The sequence below is a fragment of the Rhinatrema bivittatum genome, chromosome 2 (assembly GCF_901001135.1).
Source record: "Rhinatrema bivittatum chromosome 2, aRhiBiv1.1, whole genome shotgun sequence".
Lineage (NCBI taxonomy): Eukaryota > Metazoa > Chordata > Amphibia > Gymnophiona > Rhinatrematidae > Rhinatrema > Rhinatrema bivittatum.
In genome coordinates this window covers 2,109,042-2,131,498 of record NC_042616.1, presented here as the reverse complement: position 1 = coordinate 2,131,498, position 22,457 = coordinate 2,109,042, and the positions used below count along the sequence as shown (strand labels likewise).

Sequence of the window (22,457 nt, the reverse complement as noted above, 5' to 3'; positions counted from 1 at the left end):
TCCTCCTTGTGTTATCCCTGCAGCTGTGTCTCTCTCTCTCTCTCTGTGCCTGTGTGAGATCCTCCTTGTGTTATCCCTGCAGCTGTGTCTCTCTCTCTCTGTACCTGTGTGAGATCCTCCTTGTGTTATCCCTGCAGCTGTGTCTCTCTCTCTCTCTGTGCCTGTGTGAGATCCTCCTTGTGTTATCCCTGCAGCTGTGTCTCTCTCCCTCTCTCTCTGTACCTGTGTGAGATCCTCCTTGTGTTATCCCTGCAGCTGTGTCTCTCTCTCTCTCTGTGCCTGTGTGAGATCCTCCTTGTGTTATCCCTGCAGCTGTGTCTCTCTCTCTCTCTCTCTGTGCCTGTGTGAGATCCTCCTTGTGTTATCCCTGCAGCTGTGTCTCTCTCTCTCTCTCTCTGTACCTGTGTGAGATCCTCCTTGTGTTATCCCTGCAGCTGTGTCTCTCTCTCTCTCTCTCTGTGCCTGTGTGAGATCCTCCTTGTGTTATCCCTGCAGCTGTGTCTCTCTCTCTCTCTCTGTACCTGTGTGAGATCCTCCTTATGTTATCCCTGCAGCTGTGTCTCTCTCTCTCTCTCTGTACCTGTGTGAGATCCTCCTTGTGTTATCCCTGCAGCTGTGTCTCTCTCTCTCTCTGTACCTGTGTGAGATCCTCCTTGTGTTATCCCTGCAGCTGTGTCTCTCTCTCTCTGTGCCTGTGTGAGATCCTCCTTGTGTTATCCCTGCAGCTGTGTCTCTCTCTCTCTGTGCCTGTGTGAGATCCTCCTTGTGTTATCCCTGCAGCTGTGTCTCTCTCTCTCTCTGTACCTGTGTGAGATCCTCCTTGTGTTATCCCTGCAGCTGTGTCTCTCTCTCTCTCTCTGTGCCTGTGTGAGATCCTCCTTGTGTTATCCCTGCAGCTGTGTCTCTCTCTCTCTCTGTGCCTGTGTGAGATCCTCCTTGTGTTATCCCTGCAGCTGTGTCTCTCTCTCTCTCTCTGTGCCTGTGTGAGATCCTCCTTGTGTTATCCCTGCAGCTGTGTCTCTCTCTCTCTGTACCTGTGTGAGATCCTCCTTGTGTTATCCCTGCAGCTGTGTCTCTCTCTCTCTCTGTGCCTGTGTGAGATCCTCCTTGTGTTATCCCTGCAGCTGTGTCTCTCTCTCTCTCTGTACCTGTGTGAGATCCTCCTTGTGTTATCCCTGCAGCTGTGTCTCTCTCTCTCTCTGTGCCTGTGTGAGATCCTCCTTGTGTTATCCCTGCAGCTGTGTCTCTCTCTCTCTGTACCTGTGTGAGATCCTCCTTGTGTTATCCCTGCAGCTGTGTCTCTCTCTCTCTCTCTGTACCTGTGTGAGATCCTCCTTGTGTTATCCCTGCAGCTGTGTCTCTCTCTCTCTCTGTACCTGTGTGAGATCCTCCTTGTGTTATCCCTGCAGCTGTGTCTCTCTCTCTCTCTGTACCTGTGTGAGATCCTCCTTGTGTTATCCCTGCAGCTGTGTCTCTCTCTCTCTCTGTACCTGTGTGAGATCCTCCTTGTGTTATCCCTGCAGCTGTGTCTCTCTCTCTCTCTCTCTCTGTACCTGTGTGAGATCCTCCTTGTGTTATCCCTGCAGCTGTGTCTCTCTCTCTCTCTGTACCTGTGTGAGATCCTCCTTGTGTTATCCCTGCAGCTGTGTCTCTCTCTCTCTGTACCTGTGTGAGATCCTCCTTGTGTTATCCCTGCAGCTGTGTCTCTCTCTCTCTGTGCCTGTGTGAGATCCTCCTTGTGTTATCCCTGCAGCTGTGTCTCTCTCTCTCTCTCTGTGCCTGTGTGAGATCCTCCTTGTGTTATCCCTGCAGCTGTGTCTCTCTCCCTCTCTCTCTGTACCTGTGTGAGATCCTCCTTGTGTTATCCCTGCAGCTGTGTCTCTCTCTCTCTCTGTACCTGTGTGAGATCCTCCTTGTGTTATCCCTGCAGCTGTGTCTCTCTCTCTCTCTGTGCCTGTGTGAGATCCTCCTTGTGTTATCCCTGCAGCTGTGTCTCTCTCTCTCTCTGTACCTGTGTGAGATCCTCCTTGTGTTATCCCTGCAGCTGTGTCTCTCTCTCTCTCTCTGTACCTGTGTGAGATCCTCCTTGTGTTATCCCTGCAGCTGTGTCTCTCTCTCTCTGTGCCTGTGTGAGATCCTCCTTGTGTTATCCCTGCAGCTGTGTCTCTCTCTCTCTCTCTGTGCCTGTGTGAGATCCTCCTTGTGTTATCCCTGCAGCTGTGTCTCTCTCTCTCTGTGCCTGTGTGAGATCCTCCTTGTGTTATCCCTGCAGCTGTGTCTCTCTCTCTCTCTCTCTCTGTACCTGTGTGAGATTCTCCTTGTGTTATCCCTGCAGCTGTGTCTCTCTCTCTCTCTCTCTGTGCCTGTGTGAGATCCTCCTTGTGTTATCCCTGCAGCTGTGTCTCTCTCTCTCTCTCTGTGCCTGTGTGAGATCCTCCTTGTGTTATCCCTGCAGCTGTGTCTCTCTCTCTCTCTCTGTGCCTGTGTGAGATCCTCCTTGTGTTATCCCTGCAGCTGTGTCTCTCTCTCTCTCTCTGTGCCTGTGTGAGATCCTCCTTGTGTTATCCCTGCAGCTGTGTCTCTCTCTCTCTCTCTGTGCCTGTGTGAGATCCTCCTTGTGTTATCCCTGCAGCTGTGTCTCTCTCTCTCTCTCTGTGCTTGTGTGAGATCCTCCTTGTGTTATCCCTGCAGCTGTGTCTCTCTCTCTCTCTCTGTGCATGTGTGAGATCCTCCTTGTGTTATCCCTGCAGCTGTGTCTCTCTCTCTCTCTGTACCTGTGTGAGATCCTCCTTGTGTTATCCCTGCAGCTGTGTCTCTCTCTCTCTGTGCCTGTGTGAGATCCTCCTTGTGTTATCCCTGCAGCTGTGTCTCTCTCTCTCTCTGTACCTGTGTGAGATCCTCCTTATGTTATCCCTGCAGCTGTGTCTCTCTCTCTCTCTCTGTGCCTGTGTGAGATCCTCCTTGTGTTATCCCTGCAGCTGTGTCTCTCTCTCTCTCTGTGCCTGTGTGAGATCCTCCTTGTGTTATCCCTGCAGCTGTGTCTCTCTCTCTCTCTCTCTGTACCTGTGTGAGATCCTCCTTGTGTTATCCCTGCAGCTGTGTCTCTCTCTCTCTCTCTGTGCCTGTGTGAGATCCTCCTTGAGTTATCCCTGCAGCTGTGTCTCTCTCTCTCTCTCTGTACCTGTGTGAGATCCTCCTTGTGTTATCCCTGCAGCTGTGTCTCTCTCTCTCTCTGTGCCTGTGTGAGATCCTCCTTGTGTTATCCCTGCAGCTGTGTCTCTCTCTCTCTGTGCCTGTGTGAGATCCTCCTTGTGTTATCCCTGCAGCTGTGTCTCTCTCTCTCTGTGCCTGTGTGAGATCCTCCTTGTGTTATCCCTGCAGCTGTGTCTCTCTCTCTCTCTCTGTGCCTGTGTGAGATCCTCCTTGTGTTATCCCTGCAGCTGTGTCTCTCTCTCTCTGTGCCTGTGTGAGATCCTCCTTGTGTTATCCCTGCAGCTGTGTCTCTCTCTCTCTCTGTGCCTGTGTGAGATCCTCCTTGTGTTATCCCTGCGGCTGTGTCTCTCTCTCTCTCTCTCTGTACCTGTGTGAGATCCTCCTTGTGTTATCCCTGCGGCTGTGTCTCTCTCTCTCTCTGTGCCTGTGTGAGATCCTCCTTGTGTTATCCCTGCAGCTGTGTCTCTCTCTCTCTCTCTGTACCTGTGTGAGATCCTCCTTGTGTTATCCCTGCAGCTGTGTCTCTCTCTCTGTACCTGTGTGAGATCCTCCTTGTGTTATCCCTGCAGCTGTGTCTCTCTCTCTGTACCTGTGTGAGATCCTCCTTGTGTTATCCCTGCAGCTGTGTCTCTCTCTCTGTACCTGTGTGAGATCCTCCTTGTGTTATCCCTGCAGCTGTGTCTCTCTCTCTCTCTGTGCCTGTGTGAGATCCTCCTTGTGTTATCCCTGCAGCTGTGTCTCTCTCTCTCTCTGTACCTGTGTGAGATCCTCCTTGTGTTATCCCTGCAGCTGTGTCTCTCTCTCTCTCTGTGCCTGTGTGAGATCCTCCTTGTGTTATCCCTGCAGCTGTGTCTCTCTCTCTCTCTGTACCTGTGTGAGATCCTCCTTGTGTTATCCCTGCAGCTGTGTCTCTCTCTCTCTCTGTACCTGTGTGAGATCCTCCTTGTGTTATCCCTGCAGCTGTCTCTCTCTCTCTCTCTGTACCTGTGTGAGATCCTCCTTGTGTTATCCCTGCAGCTGTGTCTCTCTCTCTCTCTGTACCTGTGTGAGATCCTCCTTGTGTTATCCCTGCAGCTGTGTCTCTCTCTCTCTCTGTACCTGTGTGAGATCCTCCTTGTGTTATCCCTGCAGCTGTGTCTCTCTCTCTCTCTGTACCTGTGTGAGATCTTCCTTGTGTTATCCCTGCAGCTGTGTCTCTCTCTCTCTCTGTACCTGTGTGAGATCCTCCTTGTGTTATCCCTGCAGCTGTGTCTCTCTCTCTCTCTCTCTGTACCTGTGTGAGATCCTCCTTGTGTTATCCCTGCAGCTGTGTCTCTCTCTCTCTGTACCTGTGTGAGATCCTCCTTGTGTTATCCCTGCAGCTGTGTCTCTCTCTCTCTCTGTGCCTGTGTGAGATCCTCCTTGTGTTATCCCTGCAGCTGTGTCTCTCTCTCTCTCTCTGTACCTGTGTGAGATCCTCCTTGTGTTATCCCTGCAGCTGTGTCTCTCTCTCTCTCTCTGTACCTGTGTGAGATCCTCCTTGTGTTATCCCTGCAGCTGTGTCTCTCTCTCTCTGTACCTGTGTGAGATCCTCCTTGTGTTATCCCTGCAGCTGTGTCTCGCTCTCTCTCTGTGCCTGTGTGAGATCCTCCTTGTGTTATCCCTGCAGCTGTGTCTCTCTCTCTCTCTCTGTACCTGTGTGAGATCCTCCTTGTGTTATCCCTGCAGCTGTGTCTCTCTCTCTCTCTGTGCCTGTGTGAGATCCTCCTTGTGTTATCCCTGCAGCTGTGTCTCTCTCTCTCTCTGTACCTGTGTGAGATCCTCCTTGTGTTATCCCTGCAGCTGTGTCTCTCTCTCTCTCTGTACCTGTGTGAGATCCTCCTTGTGTTATCCCTGCAGCTGTGTCTCTCTCTCTCTCTGTACCTGTGTGAGATCCTCCTTGTGTTATCCCTGCAGCTGTGTCTCTCTCTCTCTCTGTACCTGTGTGAGATCCTCCTTGTGTTATCCCTGCAGCTGTGTCTCTCTCTCTCTGTACCTGTGTGAGATCCTCCTTGTGTTATCCCTGCAGCTGTGTCTCTCTCTCTCTGTGCCTGTGTGAGATCCTCCTTGTGTTATCCCTGCAGCTGTGTCTCTCTCTCTCTCTCTCTCTGGGGCTGTGTGAGATCCTCCTTGTGTTATCCCTGCAGCTGTGTCTCTCTCTCTCTCTCTCTCTGTGCCTGTGTGGGGTCCTTGTTGTGTTTCATGCTGTCTGAAAGGACTTTTAGCATTTCCACGGCATTCTTATTTGGGATATAGGCTGCAGAAAGGTCACATTTTGCTAACGAGTGATGAATGTTCTCTGCAGTTGTTTGATCAAGGCAGTAGTTGTAAGACTCGGGAGACAGATCATCGCCGCTGTAGATAGAGAGGTGGTGGGTGAGTGGATCCCCTCCAGGTAGGGAGAAGCAGCACAGACGCAGGGCTCAAAATGACGATCTGATGATGAAATCTTTTCTCTGCAGCATGACCTGGCGATTCCAATCCCCAAATACTTTCTGCAGGAGCGTAAAAAGGAGTTGCAGGAGCGCAAGGATTTGTTGGAAGAATTGTTGTTAAAAGCAAAACTGCAGGCACCAGCAGAAGTAAGAAGCGTGTTTATATCTAGTACATATTACATATGCAGTGACTGCAGTGCAGGCTCTGACCTATGAGCTCAGCATGGTCCCTTATCACATGAGACTTGATAACGTTTACAAGTAAGAAGCGTGTTTATATTCAGTACATGTTACGTATGCTGTGACTGGAGTGCAGGCTCTGACCTATGAGCTCAGCATGGTCCCTTATCACATGAGATTTGATAACGTGTGCAAGTAAGAAGCGTGTTTATATACTGTACATGTTACATATGCAGTGACTGCAGTGCAGGCTCTGATCTATGAGCTCAGCATGGTCCCTTATCAAATGAGACTTGATAACATGTACAAGTAAGAAGCGTGTTTATATTCAGTACATGTTACGTATGCTGTGACTGGAGTGCAGGCTCTGACCTATGAGCTCAGCATGGTCCCTTATCGAATGAGACTTGATAACGTGTACAAGTAAGAAGCGTGTTTATATACTGTACATGTTACGTATGCTGTGACTGGAGTGCAGGCTCTGACCTATGAGCTCAGCATGGTCCCTTATCGAATGAGACTTGATAACGTGTACAAGTAAGAAGTGTGTTTTTATACTGTACCTGTTACATATGCAGTGACTGCAGTGCAGGCTCTGACCTATGAGCTCAGCATGGTCCCTTATCAAATGAGACTTGATAACGTGTACAAGTAAGAAGCGTGATTATATTCAGTACATATTACATATGCAGTGACTGCAGTGCAGGCTCTGACCTATGAGCTCAGCATGGTCCCTTATCACATGAGACTTGATAACGTGTACAAGTAAGAAGCGTGATTATATTCAGTACATATTACGTATGCAGTGACTGCAGTGCAGGTTCTTACCTATTTCTACTCTCAATTGTCCTGAATTATGCTCCCTGTTCATTGTAACTTTCATTTTCATAAGTTATGGTTTCTCCACTCGTTTTGATGTAAGTCGGTACGATAAGACATGGTCTTGAGCATCGGTATATTAAAAAGAATGAAATAAATAAATAACATGTACAAGTAAGAAGTATGTTTATATACTGTACATGTTAATCAGAGCATTACGTATGCAGTGACTGCCGTACAGGCTCTGACCTATGAGCTCAGCATGATCCCTTATCAAATGAGACTTGATAACGTGTGCAAGTAAGAAGTGTGTTTATATACTGTACATGTTAATCAGAGCATTACATATGCAGTGACTGCCGTACAGGCTCTGACCTATGAGCTCAGCATGATCCCTTATCAAATGAGACTTGATAACGTGAGCAAGTAAGAAGTGTGTTTATATACTGTACATGTTAATCAGAGCATTACATATGCAGTGACTGCAGTGCAGGCTCTGACCTATGAGCTCAGCATGGTCCCTTATCACATGAGATTTGATAATGTGTAGAAGTAAGAAGCGTGTTTATATCTAGTACATGTTACATATGCAGTGACTGCAGTGCAGGCTCTGATCTATGAGCTCAGCATGGTCCCTTATCACATGAGACTTGATAACGTGTGCAAGTAAGAAGTGTGTTTATATCTAGTACATGTTACATATGCAGTGACTGCAGTGCAGGCTCTGACCTATGAGCTCAGCATGATCCCTTATCAAATGAGACTTGATAACGTGTGCAAGTAAGAAGTGTGTTTATATACTGTACATGTTAATCAGAGCATTACATATGCAGTGACTGCAGTGCAGGCTCTGACCTATGAGCTCAGCATGGTCCCTTATCACATGAGATTTGATAATGTGTAGAAGTAAGAAGCGTGTTTATATCTAGTACATGTTACATATGCAGTGACTGCAGTGCAGGCTCTGATCTATGAGCTCAGCATGGTCCCTTATCACATGAGACTTTATAACGTGTGCAAGTAAGAAGTGTGTTTATATCTAGCACATGTTACATATGCAGTGACTGCAGTGCAGGCTCTGATCTATGAGCTCAGCATGGTCCCTTATCACATGAGACTTGATAACGTGTGCAAGTAAGAAGCGTGTTTATATACTGTACATGTTAATCAGAGCATTAAATATGCAGTGACTGCAGTGAAGGTTCTGACCTATGAGCTCAGGGTGGTCCCTTATCAAATGAGACTTGATAACGTGTGCAAGTAAGAAGCGTGTTTATATACTGTACATGTTAATCAGAGCATTAAATATGCAGTGACTGCAGTGAAGGTTCTGACCTATGAGCTCAGCATGATCCCTTATCAAATGAGACTTGATAACGTGTGCAAGTAAGAAGCGTGTTTATATACTGTACATGTTACATATGCAGTGACTGCAGTGCAGGCTCTGACCTATGAGCTCAGGGTGGTCCCTTATCGAATGAGAATTGAGATTCCCTGTACGTACCCGGATCAGTCCAGGACAGCTGGGTTTTGCCTCCCCACCAGCAGATGGAGACAGAGCAAGACTTTGCGGACTCTGTCCTATACCCCTGAGGTGGCATCTAGTGTCTGCCAGTATTCTTCTGTCTCCAGCAGATGGCGGAGGTGCAAAGCCCAGTGTCTCTTGGTGGTGCTAAGTTAGGGGTAGTTTGGTTCTCCTTTTTATTGCTTAGTACTGCCTTTTGGTTTGACGGGAGGGGAGTAAATCATGCTCTGAAGGTGCCCCGTTTTCGGATGGAAACGCTTCGCTCGGTCATAGCTTCGGTGCACAAGGGGGAGTTCTTGGCTTCGCTGGACCTGACGGAGGCGTATTTCCACAGCCCTATCCGTCCGGATCATCAGAGGTATCTGCGGTTTGCGACCCTGGGGCGCCCCTTTCAGTTCTGCGCCCTCCCGTTCGGTCTTGCGATGGCACTCAGGGTGTTCACCAAGGTGATGGTGGTGGTTGCAGCCGTCTTGCAAGGGGAGGGGGTTCTGTTCCATCCCTACCTGGACGATTGGCCCCTTATCAAATGAGACTTGATAACGTGTACAAGTAAGAAGCGTGTTTATATCTAGTACATGTTACATATGCAGTGACTGCAGTGCAGGCTCTGACCTATGAGCTCAGCATGGTCCCTTATAGAAACATAGAAACATAGAAACATAGAAATGACGGCAGAAGAAGACCAAATGGCCCATCCAGTCTGCCCAGCACATGAGACTTGATAACGTGTACAAGTAAGAAGTGTGTTTATATACTGTACATGTTACATATGCAGTGACTGCAGTACATGCTCTGACCTATGATCTCAGCATGGTCCCTTATCAAATGAGACTTGATAACATGTACAAGTAAGAAGTGTGTTTATATTCAGTACATGTTACATATGCAGTGACTGCAGTGCAGGCTCTGACCTATGAGCTCAGTATGGTCCCTTATCAAATGAGACTTGATAATGTGTAGAAGTAAGAAGTTGTTTATATAATGTACATGTTACATATGCAGTGACTGCAGTGCAGGCTCTGACCTATGAGCTCAGCATGGTCCCTTATCACATGAGACTTGATAACATGTACAAGTAAGAAGCATGTTTATATACTGTACATGTTAATCAGAGCATTACATATGCAGTGACTGCAGTATAGGCTCTGACCTATGAGCTCAGCATGGTCCCTTATCACATGAGACTTGATAACATGTACAAGTAAGAAGCGTGTTTATATACTGTACATGTTACATATGCAGTGACTGCAGTGCAGGTTCTGACCTATGAGCTCAGCATGGTCCCTTATGACATGAGACTTGATAATGTATACAAGTAAGAAGTGTGTTTATATACTGTACATGTTACATATGCAGTGACTGCAGTGCAGGCTCTGACCTATGAGCTCAGCATGGTCCCTTATCACATGAGACTTGATAACATGTACAAGTAAGAAGCGTGTTTATATACTGTACATGTTACATATGCAGTGACTGCAGTGCAGGTTCTGACCTATGAGCTCAGCATGGTCCCTTATGACATGAGACTTGATAATGTATACAAGTAAGAAGCGTGTTTATATCTAGTACATGTTACATATGCAGTGACTGCAGTGCAGGCTCTGACCTATGAGCTCAGCATGGTCCCTTATAGAAACATAGAAACATAGAAATGACGGCAGAAGAAGACCAAATGGCCCATCCAGTCTGCCCAGCACATGAGACTTGATAACGTGTACAAGTAAGAAGTGTGTTTATATACTGTACATGTTACATATGCAGTGACTGCAGTACATGCTCTGACCTATGATCTCAGCATGGTCCCTTATCAAATGAGACTTGATAACGTGTACAAGTAAGAAGCGTGTTTATATACTGTACATGTTACATATGCAGTGACTGCAGTGCAGGCTCTGACCTATGAGCTCAGCATGGTCCCTTATCAAATGAGACTTGATAACATGTACAAGTAAGAAGTGTGTTTATATTCAGTACATGTTACATATGCAGTGACTGCAGTGCAGGCTCTGACCTATGAGCTCAGTATGGTCCCTTATCAAATGAGACTTGATAATGTGTAGAAGTAAGAAGTTGTTTATATAATGTACATGTTACATATGCAGTGACTGCAGTGCAGGCTCTGACCTATGAGCTCAGCATGGTCCCTTATCACATGAGACTTGATAACATGTACAAGTAAGAAGCATGTTTATATACTGTACATGTTAATCAGAGCATTACATATGCAGTGACTGCAGTATAGGCTCTGACCTATGAGCTCAGCATGGTCCCTTATCACATGAGACTTGATAACATGTACAAGTAAGAAGCGTGTTTATATACTGTACATGTTACATATGCAGTGACTGCAGTGCAGGTTCTGACCTATGAGCTCAGCATGGTCCCTTATCACATGAGACTTGATAATGTGTACAAGTAAGAAGTGTGTTTATATACTGTACATGTTACATATGCAGTGACTGCAGTGCAGGCTCTGACCTATGAGCTCAGCATGGTCCCTTATCACATGAGACTTGATAACATGTACAAGTAAGAAGCGTGTTTATATACTGTACATGTTAATCAGAGCATTACATACCATACTATCCGGTCCAGGTGATTTGCTACTCTTTAGTTTGTCAATCTGTCCTACTACATCTTCCAGGTTCACAGTGATTTCGTTCAGTTCGTCTGAATCATCACCCCTGAAAACCATCTCTGGAACTGGTATCTCCCCAATATCCTCAATAGTAAACACAGAAGTAAAGAATTAATTTAGTTTGTCTGCAATGGCCTTATCTTCCCTAAGAGGCCCTTTAACCCCTCTGTCATCTAATGGTCCAACCGACTCCCTCACAGGTTTCTTGCTTCGGATATATTTTAAAAGGTTTTTATTATGAGTTTTTACCTCTATGGCCAACTTCATTTCAAATTCTCTCTTTGCCTGTCTTATCAATGTTTTACACTTAACTTGACAATGCTTATGTTTTATCCTATTTTCTTCAGATGGATCCTTCTTCCAATTTTTGAAGGATGTTTTTTTTTTGGCTACAATAGCCCGACGAGTCTCTCCGGCACGTGCGGTTGCACGGAGCGCCTGGGCTCGTTCTCTTCCTGGCGGGCATTGGACGCATTCAGCCGTGGCTTCAGCTCTGCAGTTTGGTCCTCAGAGGTCTTGTCCTTTAACTTGTCTGGCCGTTAGGGTCAGTATTCGTTAGTGGGTTTCTGAAAGTTTTCTTATGTGTTCGCTGTCCGTGTAAACCAAGCCGGCTGTGTCAGAGGCTCCAGAGAGGCCTTTTTTTCATCCTAGTTCTTTGCATTTATTTTCAGTCGTCTTTACCAGAGGGGGAAATGTGCTTACTTTGATTTTTTTCTGACTATGGCAGAGGAAGGTGGCTTGAAAAAAAAACGTTCAGACTGCGGGCAAGAAGACGTCGCTAATCTCTAAACCCTGGGAAGACGTAGCACAAGTGCCTGTGTGAGGAGGAAGAGGATGATGACGATGATGCGACACCGCCGGTCCAGCTCCGCCCACAATAACTTTACATTTAAATTAATTTCATTCTGTCTTTCGGACATTGTTTGCATGAATCCTAGACTATAATTATTCATCCCCAGAGCAATTATGAATGCTTGATGGTGGAAAACCAGACGCGGTGGAAATGCCAGGGCTCTGACTGTTCTGTGCTACGCATGGACGGAGAGGACAATCCTGTTTTACAGCCTTTGCTTTCCGCACGTTTTCCCCGTCTGTGCTTGGTTTTTTATTTTTTTAATCCCGACATGTTAGCGTAACCATTAAATTACTGCACCGTAAGGTGAGAATAAAATGAGCTTGCGATTTAGGAAACTCAGCTCTGAATCTCAGAGCAGTTTCAATGCTCGGCTGCTTCACTGGCTGCTCCGTGGCTTAAGTTTAACCTGCAACCACGAAAGGGAAAAGCATGCGTGGATGTGCAGTAAAAGCCTCGTTCCCACGGGCAAAGCACCACGTCAGCCTTGGAAATGCCTTTATCACCGTTCCCAGGGCTTAGGCCTTTTTTTTTAGTTGCCTCTTGTTATTTTTATAATTTTGGATAAATAAATGTAAACAAAGGACCCAGCGTTTTTATTGTGCATTTCCTTAAGGAGATTATTTGCTTCTGTTTTTTTGTGGAGGTTAAAGCGGGTGAACGGTTTGCGTAAAACCTCAGCCAGAGATGGACAGGAAGGGCTTCCAACGGCAAGGACTGAAGTACTGGCTGCAGTCTCTCTCTCTCCATTTATTCAGAGAAGCCGCCGCCGGTCTTCACTGGGAAACAGCGGGGCTTACGGACAAGGCTCTAAAGCCTCTTGTTGCCAGGGGATAGTCCTGGCGGCGGCGGCAGCAGGTAATGGCGGTGTCGGCGCCGTCAGAATAGAGCTCGTCGGTGCGTGTGTCCCACGAGTCCCACCGGTGGACGTCTCGGCGCGCAAGGAGCTTATCGGCGCAATCTGTGGAGCGGGAGTCTGGGTGACATGAGTTGGGTGGCCGATGCCACAGTGGGCACCAGATTCTCTACCAACGCTGAGCGATGAACCAGTGCGGGTGTTTGAAGAGGACGCAGCGGGTTTCCCGAGCCAGATGTCAGAACGGGTCAAGAATTTCTTTGCTTTCCTTGAGCCCCGAAGATCAGAAGTGGGAGATTAGAGCCACTGCTTCCTCGAGATGGAGGAATTTTTCCCCCCACGTAGCTGGACTGCTCCATGTTCTGCACCAGCTCATGCTTCTCCACAAAAACTTCTAGTGTTGGGAGCAAGTCAGACCATGAGGTGGTGCATTCTTCTCCTCCTCCTTCAGGGGAGACCCATCGTGAATCCGAGGGTGAGAAGAGGGCTCCATTTGCTCTGGGGTCCTCCCAGATCTTTTCCCTACGGACCAGCGACTGCCTGGGTGGCCTTCATTTTCGTTGAGTTCACTGCTTAGTTTGCCCCCCCTATTTGAGAGAAAAGAGGATTTCACAGGGATTCAGTTTGATTCCCTTCCTGACTTGTCCTTTGGAGAATCTCTGCTGCTCCAGGTTCTTGGATAAGCTGGCACAGACTCTCTCTGTCGGGGTCGGAAAGGAAAGGACGTGAGAGTGGATGTCCTTGGACTCCTGTTTCTTCAGCCCTCAGCAGATTCTGCGGCTATCTCAAGACCACAAACATCTCCAGGACCTTCAGATGAGAAGGTGGCAGTCTCCCAAAAGCTGGACTTGAGACTCAGAGTATAGGCCACCCTTTGATTTAGGGTGACCCAACTATCGCAACATTCTAGGGTGGTGGAGTTTCTCTAGGCTTACGTCAACTCCAGAAAGAACGATTGGGATAAGTATGGTTAAGTACCTGTTTTATTCGTCTCAAATTGCCTTCAGTTCAATTTGCACCTCGGTATATAGGACCATTTCCTATACTATGTCACCTTGGTCCAGTCACGTACAGCTTGCAGTTACCATCATCACTAAAAATCCACAATGCCTTCCACATCTCCCTGCTGAAACCGCTCATCTTATCCAAGTTTTTGAAGAAAACACCTGAGCCACAACTCCTCTTGGCGGAGGAGGACATAACCTACCAGGTAGATGTCATCCTTGATGTGCGGAGACGATGGGAATATCTTATTTCCTGGGAAGGATTCGGACCAGAAGAAAATAGCTGGGAACCCGCAAGTAACATTCTTATCAAAGAACTAATCAGGCAATCTCATCTGGCTCACCCCAGGAAGCTGAAACTCCCAGGGAGGGGCCATAAGAAGGGGGTTACTTTTACACCCATTGTTCGCAGATGGCTGTGACCTCTCATGCTCACCTCTTTTTGTCCCTGCACCGTCAATCATTGGGAGAATGGCATCCTCCGCCAACCAATGCCGACCTCCCCGCGTGGACAGCGGGTCACTGCCGACCGCCATCTTACTTCCGGCATCACATAGGCGTGCGTGCGTGCGCTGGGCCTCCTTATGTATACGTCATGGTGGGAACCTCGGGGGCGTCCCCTCCCGATGACGTCAAACCCTCTAGTGTACTTAAACTGACTGGCCCATTGCTAAGACGAGTTAGCAAGGAGTCCTCCCGTTGTTAAATCCGCTCTAACTTGGATCTTCTGTTCCAGAATATCCTCATGGCATTCGGACACTCTGAGTACCCGCTCCACGGGGGCTCTTTCGCGTCTTGGCTATCCGCTCATCGGAGGGCCTATCTGCCTTGGACTTATGCTGAACCGATCCTTGGGTATCTCTGCTGGAACTTCCTTGTGTGAGTACCTTCCTCATCTACTTCAACTCTGCTGAAGTCTCCTCGGTGTACCCCTTGTCTCAGGCCACTACCGCTCTTCAGCATCTCTACTCTACTCACCCTGCGCCTCGGGGTATTGCTTCACCCTCGCAAGATCTACGGCTTGGTTCCTGTCTCACAGACCTCTGCCTCCTAGATATCTACAGTACAGTTTCCTCGGCGTACCCCGCGCTGCGAGCCAGTACCGGATCTGCACTCAGAGGTATCTCTTCAACTTACCGGAATCTCCTGGTGTATCCCGCGCTGCGGGTCACTACCGGATCTGCACTCAGAGGTATCTCTTCAACTTACCGGAATCTCCTGGTGTATCCCGCGCTGCGGGTCACTACCGGATCTGCACTCAGAGGTATCTCTTCAACTTACAAGAATCTCCTGGTGTATCCCTCGCTGCGGGTCACTACCGGATCTGCACTCAGAGGTATCTCTTCAACTTACAAGAATCTCCTGGTGTATCCCTCGCTGCGGGTCACTTCCGGATCTGCACTCAGAGGTATCTCTTCAACTTACAAGAATCTCCTGGTGTATCCCGCGCTGCGGGTCACTTCCGGATCTTCTCATCATCATCACCATCTTGACTACTTTATTTACTCAAGAACTGTATTTATTGCATTTCCCGCTCCTCGGGTTATGCATTATCTTTTCTCCCTAATAAAGTCTCTCTCTCAGCTGTGTCCTTCGTCGCTGAGACCACACCCACAGACTGTGAGACCCACGGGGCTCCTCCCTGTAGGCGGAGACATCTCCAACCATGGCCCGGGGTTCACAACTTTCAGCAGAAACCATAACGGTTGTCCTATCCTCTGCAACTTGTAAACTGTCCAAGGCAGGTAGTAAAGTCAAAACAGGTCAGACATAGTTCATATAAAAATGGAAGTAGCAGCTGTCTTTATCTACAGAAGCCAACTTAGGAAAATATATACATCATGAGTTATTTCAGCCCATCTGCTCGACAAAAGCCTTAGCCTCCCACCCAATAGCTAGCACCCGGGTTTCCCCGTTCTGCAATACTTTCGATCAGGCCAGGACTTGTAGCAAAAAATGTTGTACTCTTACGGGTGTAGCATGGTACAGTCGTGCATGAACTCTTTCCGAGCTGCAAGGACTTCCACTGAAAGGTTGGGGAGCACGAGGAGCTTGCCGCCCTTGTAACGCAGCCCTTTGCCTGTACGGTGTGCAGTTAGAATTCCTGCTCTCTCAGTGAAATTCAGAAACTTAACAACGACTTGCCTGGGCCGATTGTTTTGGTCAGAGCTTCCTGCACCAAGTCTGTGTGCCCCATTCTTGTGAGAACTGCTCTGGCCGCCGTCTCGAGGTGAAGCGCCTCGGGCAGCCATTTTTCGCGGAGGGAAACAGATTCAGGAACTCCCACGGTTCTGAAATTGTTCCATCTGCTCCCGTTCTCTAAGTCATCATCCGGCTTTCCCTCGAGCGCTACACCTTTCCCCCTCCGTTCAGCTGCGCAGATTTTGCAGCGCTGCTATTCTCTCGTCGTGATTGGACACTGAATTCTGGATCGGTGAGAGTGCAGTGCTGTACGCATCCACCTTCTCCTTCGATTCATCCTACCGTTGATTGATTGATTTGCATTTTTTGAAGTTGATCAGTGCATGGAAGTTCTTTCATCAGGGCCTCCGACATTCCCTCTGCGCCAGGCCCAGCTTCTTGCGCCCATCTTGTCACCAGTCCCTGCTGCTTTACCTGCACCCCCATCCGCTTGGAACGGTTCGACGTGTCCGCAGGTAATTTCACGACCCCGTTGTCCATGAAAGCCTCAGCCTGAGGCAGTCCTTCTTTTTTAGATGTATGCAGAATTAATTCACCTAAGCGATAGGTTTGCTGCTGGTCCCCAGGGAGCAAGACTCGGAAGCGGCTGCTCGGGATGACGTTATCACTCTACCTCCGATTAAAACTCTGTTTTACCTGCATTATACCCTTATTGCAGATTAATAAATCCACCCGTTAGATTGTGAACCCTCTGGGGACAGTGAAATGCCTACAGTACCCTAATGTAATCCGTTTTGAAGTTCCTGAAAAAGCAGAATATAAATCAAATAATTTCGAGTATATGGAGCTGTGTTTTGAATATGGCCGGTTAAAGTACGCATTCCCAAATAACTTAAATCCAGCGACGTGTCCAGATTTAACCAAATAACTACTTCGTCTAACTCTGAATATTGGAGTTAGACAGATAATTTATCCAGCGAGGATAATTTCACATGAGAACATGCCGGTAACGCTTTCGATTTATACAGATAAATTTTATCTGGTTGATGACATTACTGGATAAAGTTTATCCTGTTACAAGGAAAGATATGGAGAACTTGGGATTAGTCTGCCTAACTCAAGTCATCTGGACAAATCTCTTTCAGTAGAGACTTCATCAATTTTAAAATAAGGTCTCTGTGTTTTTTTCCCCAATTTTGACTAAGGAACACCTTTCTGAAGTGCAGGTGATAGACGGTGCATTACGAGGTAGTGGCTGATTTCAGGGAGCAGTTAGCAGATGGTCAACGTTTATCCACGTAAATGGTTTTACAGTTGACCCCCCCCTGTCTCTTAGGTTGGAAATATTTGTCTTGTAACTTGCATTGTGCGTGATCACATATGGATTCCTCTTTGTCCACTCGCAGACCGGCTCCAAGATCATGATGTCCATTGAGGAAGCTGTGCGGATAATTCAGGTTGCAGAGAGAGCCCGGCAAGGCCGACTGAGGGCCAAATTCATGCGTGAAATCCATGAGGATGAAAAGCGTCAGAAGAGAACCAAAGCTCTCATCATCACTGACGCTGAAAGAGAGAGGGCATGTATATTCCTTCAGAAGGTAAGAAGGGAGTGAGAGGGTATAAGAAATTGCCATGCTGGGTCAGACCAAGGGTCCATCAAGCCCAGCATCCTGATTCCAACAGTGGCCAATCCAGGTCACAGGTACCCGGCAGGATTCCTAAATTACATAAGAACATAAGAAATTGCCATGCTGGGTCAGATCAAGGGTCCATCAAGCCCAGCATCCTGATTCCAACAGTGGGCAATCCAGGTCACAGGTAACCGGCAGGATTCCTAAATTACATAAGAACATAAGAAATTGCCATGCTGGGTCATATCAAGGGTCCATCAAGCCCAGCATCCTGATTCCAACAGTGGCCAATCCAGGTCACAGGTACCCGGCAGGATTCCTAAATTACATAAGAACATAAGAAATTGCCATGCTGGGTCAGACCAAAGGTCCATCAAGCCCAGCATCCTGATTCCAACAGTGGTCAATCCAGGTCACAGGTACCCGGCAGGATTCCTAAATTACATAAGAACATAAGAAATTGCCATGCTGGGTCAGACCAAGGGTCCATCAAGCCCAGCATCCTGTATCCAACAGTGGCCAATCCAGGTCACAGGTACCCGGCAGGATTCCTAAATTACATAAGAACATAAGAAATTGCCATACTGGGTCAGACCAAGGGTCCATCAAGCCCAGCATCCTGTTTCCAACAGTGGCCAATCCAGGTCACAGGTACCCGGCAGGATTCCTAAATTACATAAGAACATAAGAAATTGCCATGCTGGGTCAGAGCAAAGGTCCATCAAGCCCAGCATCCTGATTCCAACAGTGGCCAATCCAGGTCACAGGTACCCGGCAGGATTCCTAAATTACATAAGAACATAAGAAATTGCCATGCTGGGTCAGATCAAGGGTCCATCAAGCCCAGCATCCTGATTCCAACAGTGGCCAATCCAGGTCACAGGTACCCGGCAGGATTCCTAAATTACATAAGAACATAAGAAACTGCCATGCTGGGTCAGACCAAGGGTCCATCAAGCCCAGCATCCTGTATCCAACAAAGGCCAAACCAGGCCACAAGAACCTGGCAATTACCCAAACACTAAGAAGATCCCATGCTACTGATGCAATTAATAGCAGTGGCTATTCCCTAAGTCAACTTGATTAATAGCAGTTAATGGACTTCTCCAAGAATGTATCCAAATCTTTTTTGAACCCAGTTACACTAACTGCACTAACCACATCCTCTGGCAACAAATTCCAGAGTTTAATTGTGCATTGAGTGAAAAATAATTTTCTCAGATTAGTTTTAAATGTGCCCCATGCTAACTTCATGGAGTGCCCACTAATCCTTCTATTATCCGAGAGAGTAAATAATCAGTTCACATTTACCCGTTCTAGACCACCCTCTGCCATTCCTAACTTTTGGGCTATTTATTTTCTGTAGTATCATAAAAGATGTTTTTCTGCATTCTGCAGGTGGCCACTAGGTGGTGCGATTGTACCACATATGAAGTGACTTGCTAAGTCTTTGCTATCAGGATGAATGGGCAGCATGCGTTACCAAGCTATCGGAGGAGCGCTATGCAAAAGAGCTGACCTAAGAGTGTGAGAGGGGATTATGAATGCGATCTGGGAAGTGTGAGTCTTGCAAGAACCAAAAAGGCCTGGAATGGCTTGCTGATAGAGATGGTGGAGACCAGCAGTAGAAGAAGGGAATTTAAACAATCCTAGGACAGATATGGGATACATTTTCAGTAAGGCACTAAAATGGCCTCTAGATGCCAACTTTTATCCAGCTCAGATCCAGCTCATGTTCTTATGGCCTGGATTGGCCACTGTTGGAAACAGGATGCTGGGCTTGATGGACCCTTGGTCTGACCCAGTACAACATGTTCTTATGTTCTTAAACCTTGGGCTCCTGCATATGTTCTGGGGTAATTCAAAGTGTCTGCTTTGGGGCAAAGGCCGTGAGTAGTTTAGCTACGTATTTTTCACCAGGATTCAAAGAGAAAGCACTCCTGTACGATCCATGTGAAACGTGCTGTGGTTATAAAGTACCCATGCAGTTTTCACCAGGATTCAGAGAGAAAGCACTCCTGTACCATCCATGTGAAACGTGCTGTGGTTTTAAAGTACCCGTGCACTTTTCACCAGGTTTCAAAGAGAAAGCACTCCTGTACCATCCATGTGAAACGTGCTGTGGTTATAAAGTACCCGTGCACTTTTCACCAGGATTCAAAGAGAAAGCACTCCTGTACGATCCATGTGAAACATGCTGTGGTTATAAAGTACCCGTGCACTTTTCACCAGGATTCAAAGAGAAAGCACTCCTGTACGATCCATGTGAAACGTGCTGTGGTTATAAAGTACCCGTGCACTTTTCACCAGGTTTCAGAGAGAAAGCACTCCTGTACGATCCATGTGAAACGTGCTGTGGTTATAAAGTACCTGGGGACTTTTCACCAGGATTCAGAGAGAAAGCACTCCTGTACCATCCATGTGAAACGTGCTGTGGTTATAAAGTACCCGTGCACTTTTCACCAGGATTCAGAGAGAAAGCACTCCTGTACCATCCATGTGAAACGTGCTGTGGTTATAAAGTACCCGTGCACTTTTCACCAGGATTCAGAGAGAAAGCACTCCTGTACCATCCATGTGAAACGTGCTGTGGTTATAAAGTACCCGTGCACTTTTCACCAGGTTTCAAAGAGAAAGCACTCCTGTACGATCCATGTGAAACGTGCTGTAGTTATAAAGTTACCCGGGGACTTTTCACCAGGATTCAGAGAGAAAGCACTCCTGTACGATCCATGTGAAACGTGCTGTGGTTTTAAAGTACCCGTGCACTTTTCACCAGATTCAGAGAGAAAGCACTCCTGTACGATCCATGTGAAACGTGCTGTGGTTATAAAGTTACCCGTGCACTTTTCACCAGGATTCAGAGAGAAAGCACTCCTGTACGATCCATGTGAAATGTGCTGTGATTATAAAGTACCCATGCAGTTTTCACCAGGATTCAGAGAGAAAGCACTCCTATACGATCCATGTGAAACGTGCTGTGGTTATAAAGTACCCGTGCACTTTTCACCAGGATTCAAAGAGAAAGCACTCCTGTACGATCCATGTGAAACGTGCTGTGGTTATAAAGTACCCATGCAGTTTTCACCAGGATTCAGAGAGAAAGCACTCCTGTACCATCCATGTGAAACGTGCTGTGGTTATAAAGTACCCGTGCACTTTTCACCAGGATTCAAAGAGAAAGCACTCCTGTACAATCCATGTGAAACGTGCTGTGGTTATAAAGTACCCATGCAGTTTTCACCAGGATTCAGAGAGAAAGCACTCCTGTACCATCCATGTGAAACGTGCTGTGGTTATAAAGTACCCGTGCACTTTTCACCAGATTCAGAGAGAAAGCACTCCTGTACGATCCATGTGAAACGTGCTGTGGTTATAAAGTACCCGTGCACTTCTCACCAGGATTCAGAGAGAAAGCACTCCTGTACCATCCATGTGAAACGTGCTGTGGTTATAAAGTACCCGTGCACTTTTCACCAGGATTCAAAGAGAAAGCACTCCTGTACCATCCATGTGAAACGTGCTGATGTTATAAAGTACCCGTGCACTTTTCACCAGGATTCAAAGAGAAAGCACTCCTGTACCATCCATGTGAAACGTGCTGTGGTTATAAAGTACCCGTGCACTTTTCACCAGGTTTCAAAGAGAAAGCACTCCTGTACCATCCATGTGAAACGTGCTGTGGTTTTAAAGAACCTGTGCACTTTTCTATCTAATTTTTTTTGTGCAGGCAGATCTTTTTCAGAAAATAAAATCTACGTATGTGATTTTCTAATTCATTCCAGAATACGGTCCTCCTGGAAATGTGCATTTACATCATATAGTACTCTTCCAGGATTATTACCCAAGTAATGCTGAATAGCACAGCAATCCCGGCATTGCCAATGGGTATCAGGTGGATGGGAGGGCCTGTGCAGGTGGATGTCTGCCTGAGGGGGGGGTCCAGTTTGTGGGGGGGAGAAGGGCCAATGTATTGTTTTCCTAGCCAGGAGAAAGGGGGAGGCCTGGCCTTGATGGCCATACTTTAAAACATCAGTTTGTGAGGTGTGGGAGGGTTCTGGGCCAGCAGGCTGGCTTGCAACTTTTGGGGTGTGGGGTGGACACTGAGCTGAGAGGCCAGCGACTTTATTCTAACACGTGTGCTACTCACCTGCATAACTCTGAAGTTTCCTGTACGAACCCGGATCAGTCCGGACTCCTGGGTTTTGCCTCCCTTCTAGGAGATGGAGACAGAGGAAACTTTGAAGAGCACCCTCTCTTAACCTGGTGTGCCGCCTGCCTCTCTTCAGTATTTCTCTGTCTCCAGCAAGATGGAGGTGGTGCAAACCCTGCTGTCATGAGCCAACTCTTCAGTTTCAAAAAAAGAAAATATAATAATACTGATAATAGATATCGGATCTAACAGGAACGAGAAGATCAAGCAGGACAATCGGGGAGATTCCTCCCAGGGGGGGGCGGCAGGTCCTGGTGGGATCATCCCCCCCCCACCCCTGGTAGCAGGTCTGGTGGTGCAGGGGTTGGATACCCCGCGGGGCTCCCTTTTCTAGTCAGGCGCCAGGGGTGATTACCGGTGATCCGGTCCCTCCCCCTTACCTCGGCCCGGATCAGGAGAAGCCTGTCAGCCACGTCCTTCCTTTCGTTGACTTAGTTTTCCTGTCACGTCGGCGACTTTCCCCGAGCCCTCCCGCTTCAGCCGTGTGGCGTCCGGCGCGTTGCTCGATGTGCGGAGAGAGTCCGCTTCACGGCTCTCCCATACCCGCCTGGGTATTAGTTGCCTCCCCGGTGGGGAGGGTCCTTCGGGAGCAGCACTGGGGTCAGTCTCGAAGTCCCGCGGTGTGGGTAAACGACCTCCGCCCCCCTCCCCCCGTCCACGAGGGGCAGGCTGAGCGCTGGAACGGAGGCCATCTTGAAAACTTTTTCAAGGCGCAGTCTAAGGCTCCCGCCAGACCTGTTTCCTGCTCACTACGGTCTTGAGGGCCCTCAGGACTCGTTCCCGGATATCTCCACTGCTTTTTCTTTGGACTTTCTGCTTTTGATGCACAAAGCTTACCTGGCTAGTCAATCGCAGCAGGGTGCTGGATCACCACATGGGCATCTAGAGGGGCCTCCCAAGAAGGTCCCCAAGCGCCTGGAGCCCTAGGGA

At 47.7% G+C, this 22,457-nt stretch overlaps 1 protein-coding gene across 1 annotated transcript in view; it reads left to right on the top strand.

Annotated features, from left to right (window-relative positions):
- Positions 1–22,457, top strand: part of LOC115083430 (dynein regulatory complex protein 11-like) — a 378,622-nt gene that overhangs the window by 21,499 nt on the left and 334,666 nt on the right. The window contains exons 3-4 of the mRNA XM_029587237.1: positions 5,694–5,813; positions 17,090–17,281. Coding sequence (XP_029443097.1) covers positions 5,694–5,813; positions 17,090–17,281 — 312 coding nt within the window. The remainder of the gene's footprint in view (positions 1–5,693; positions 5,814–17,089; positions 17,282–22,457) is intronic.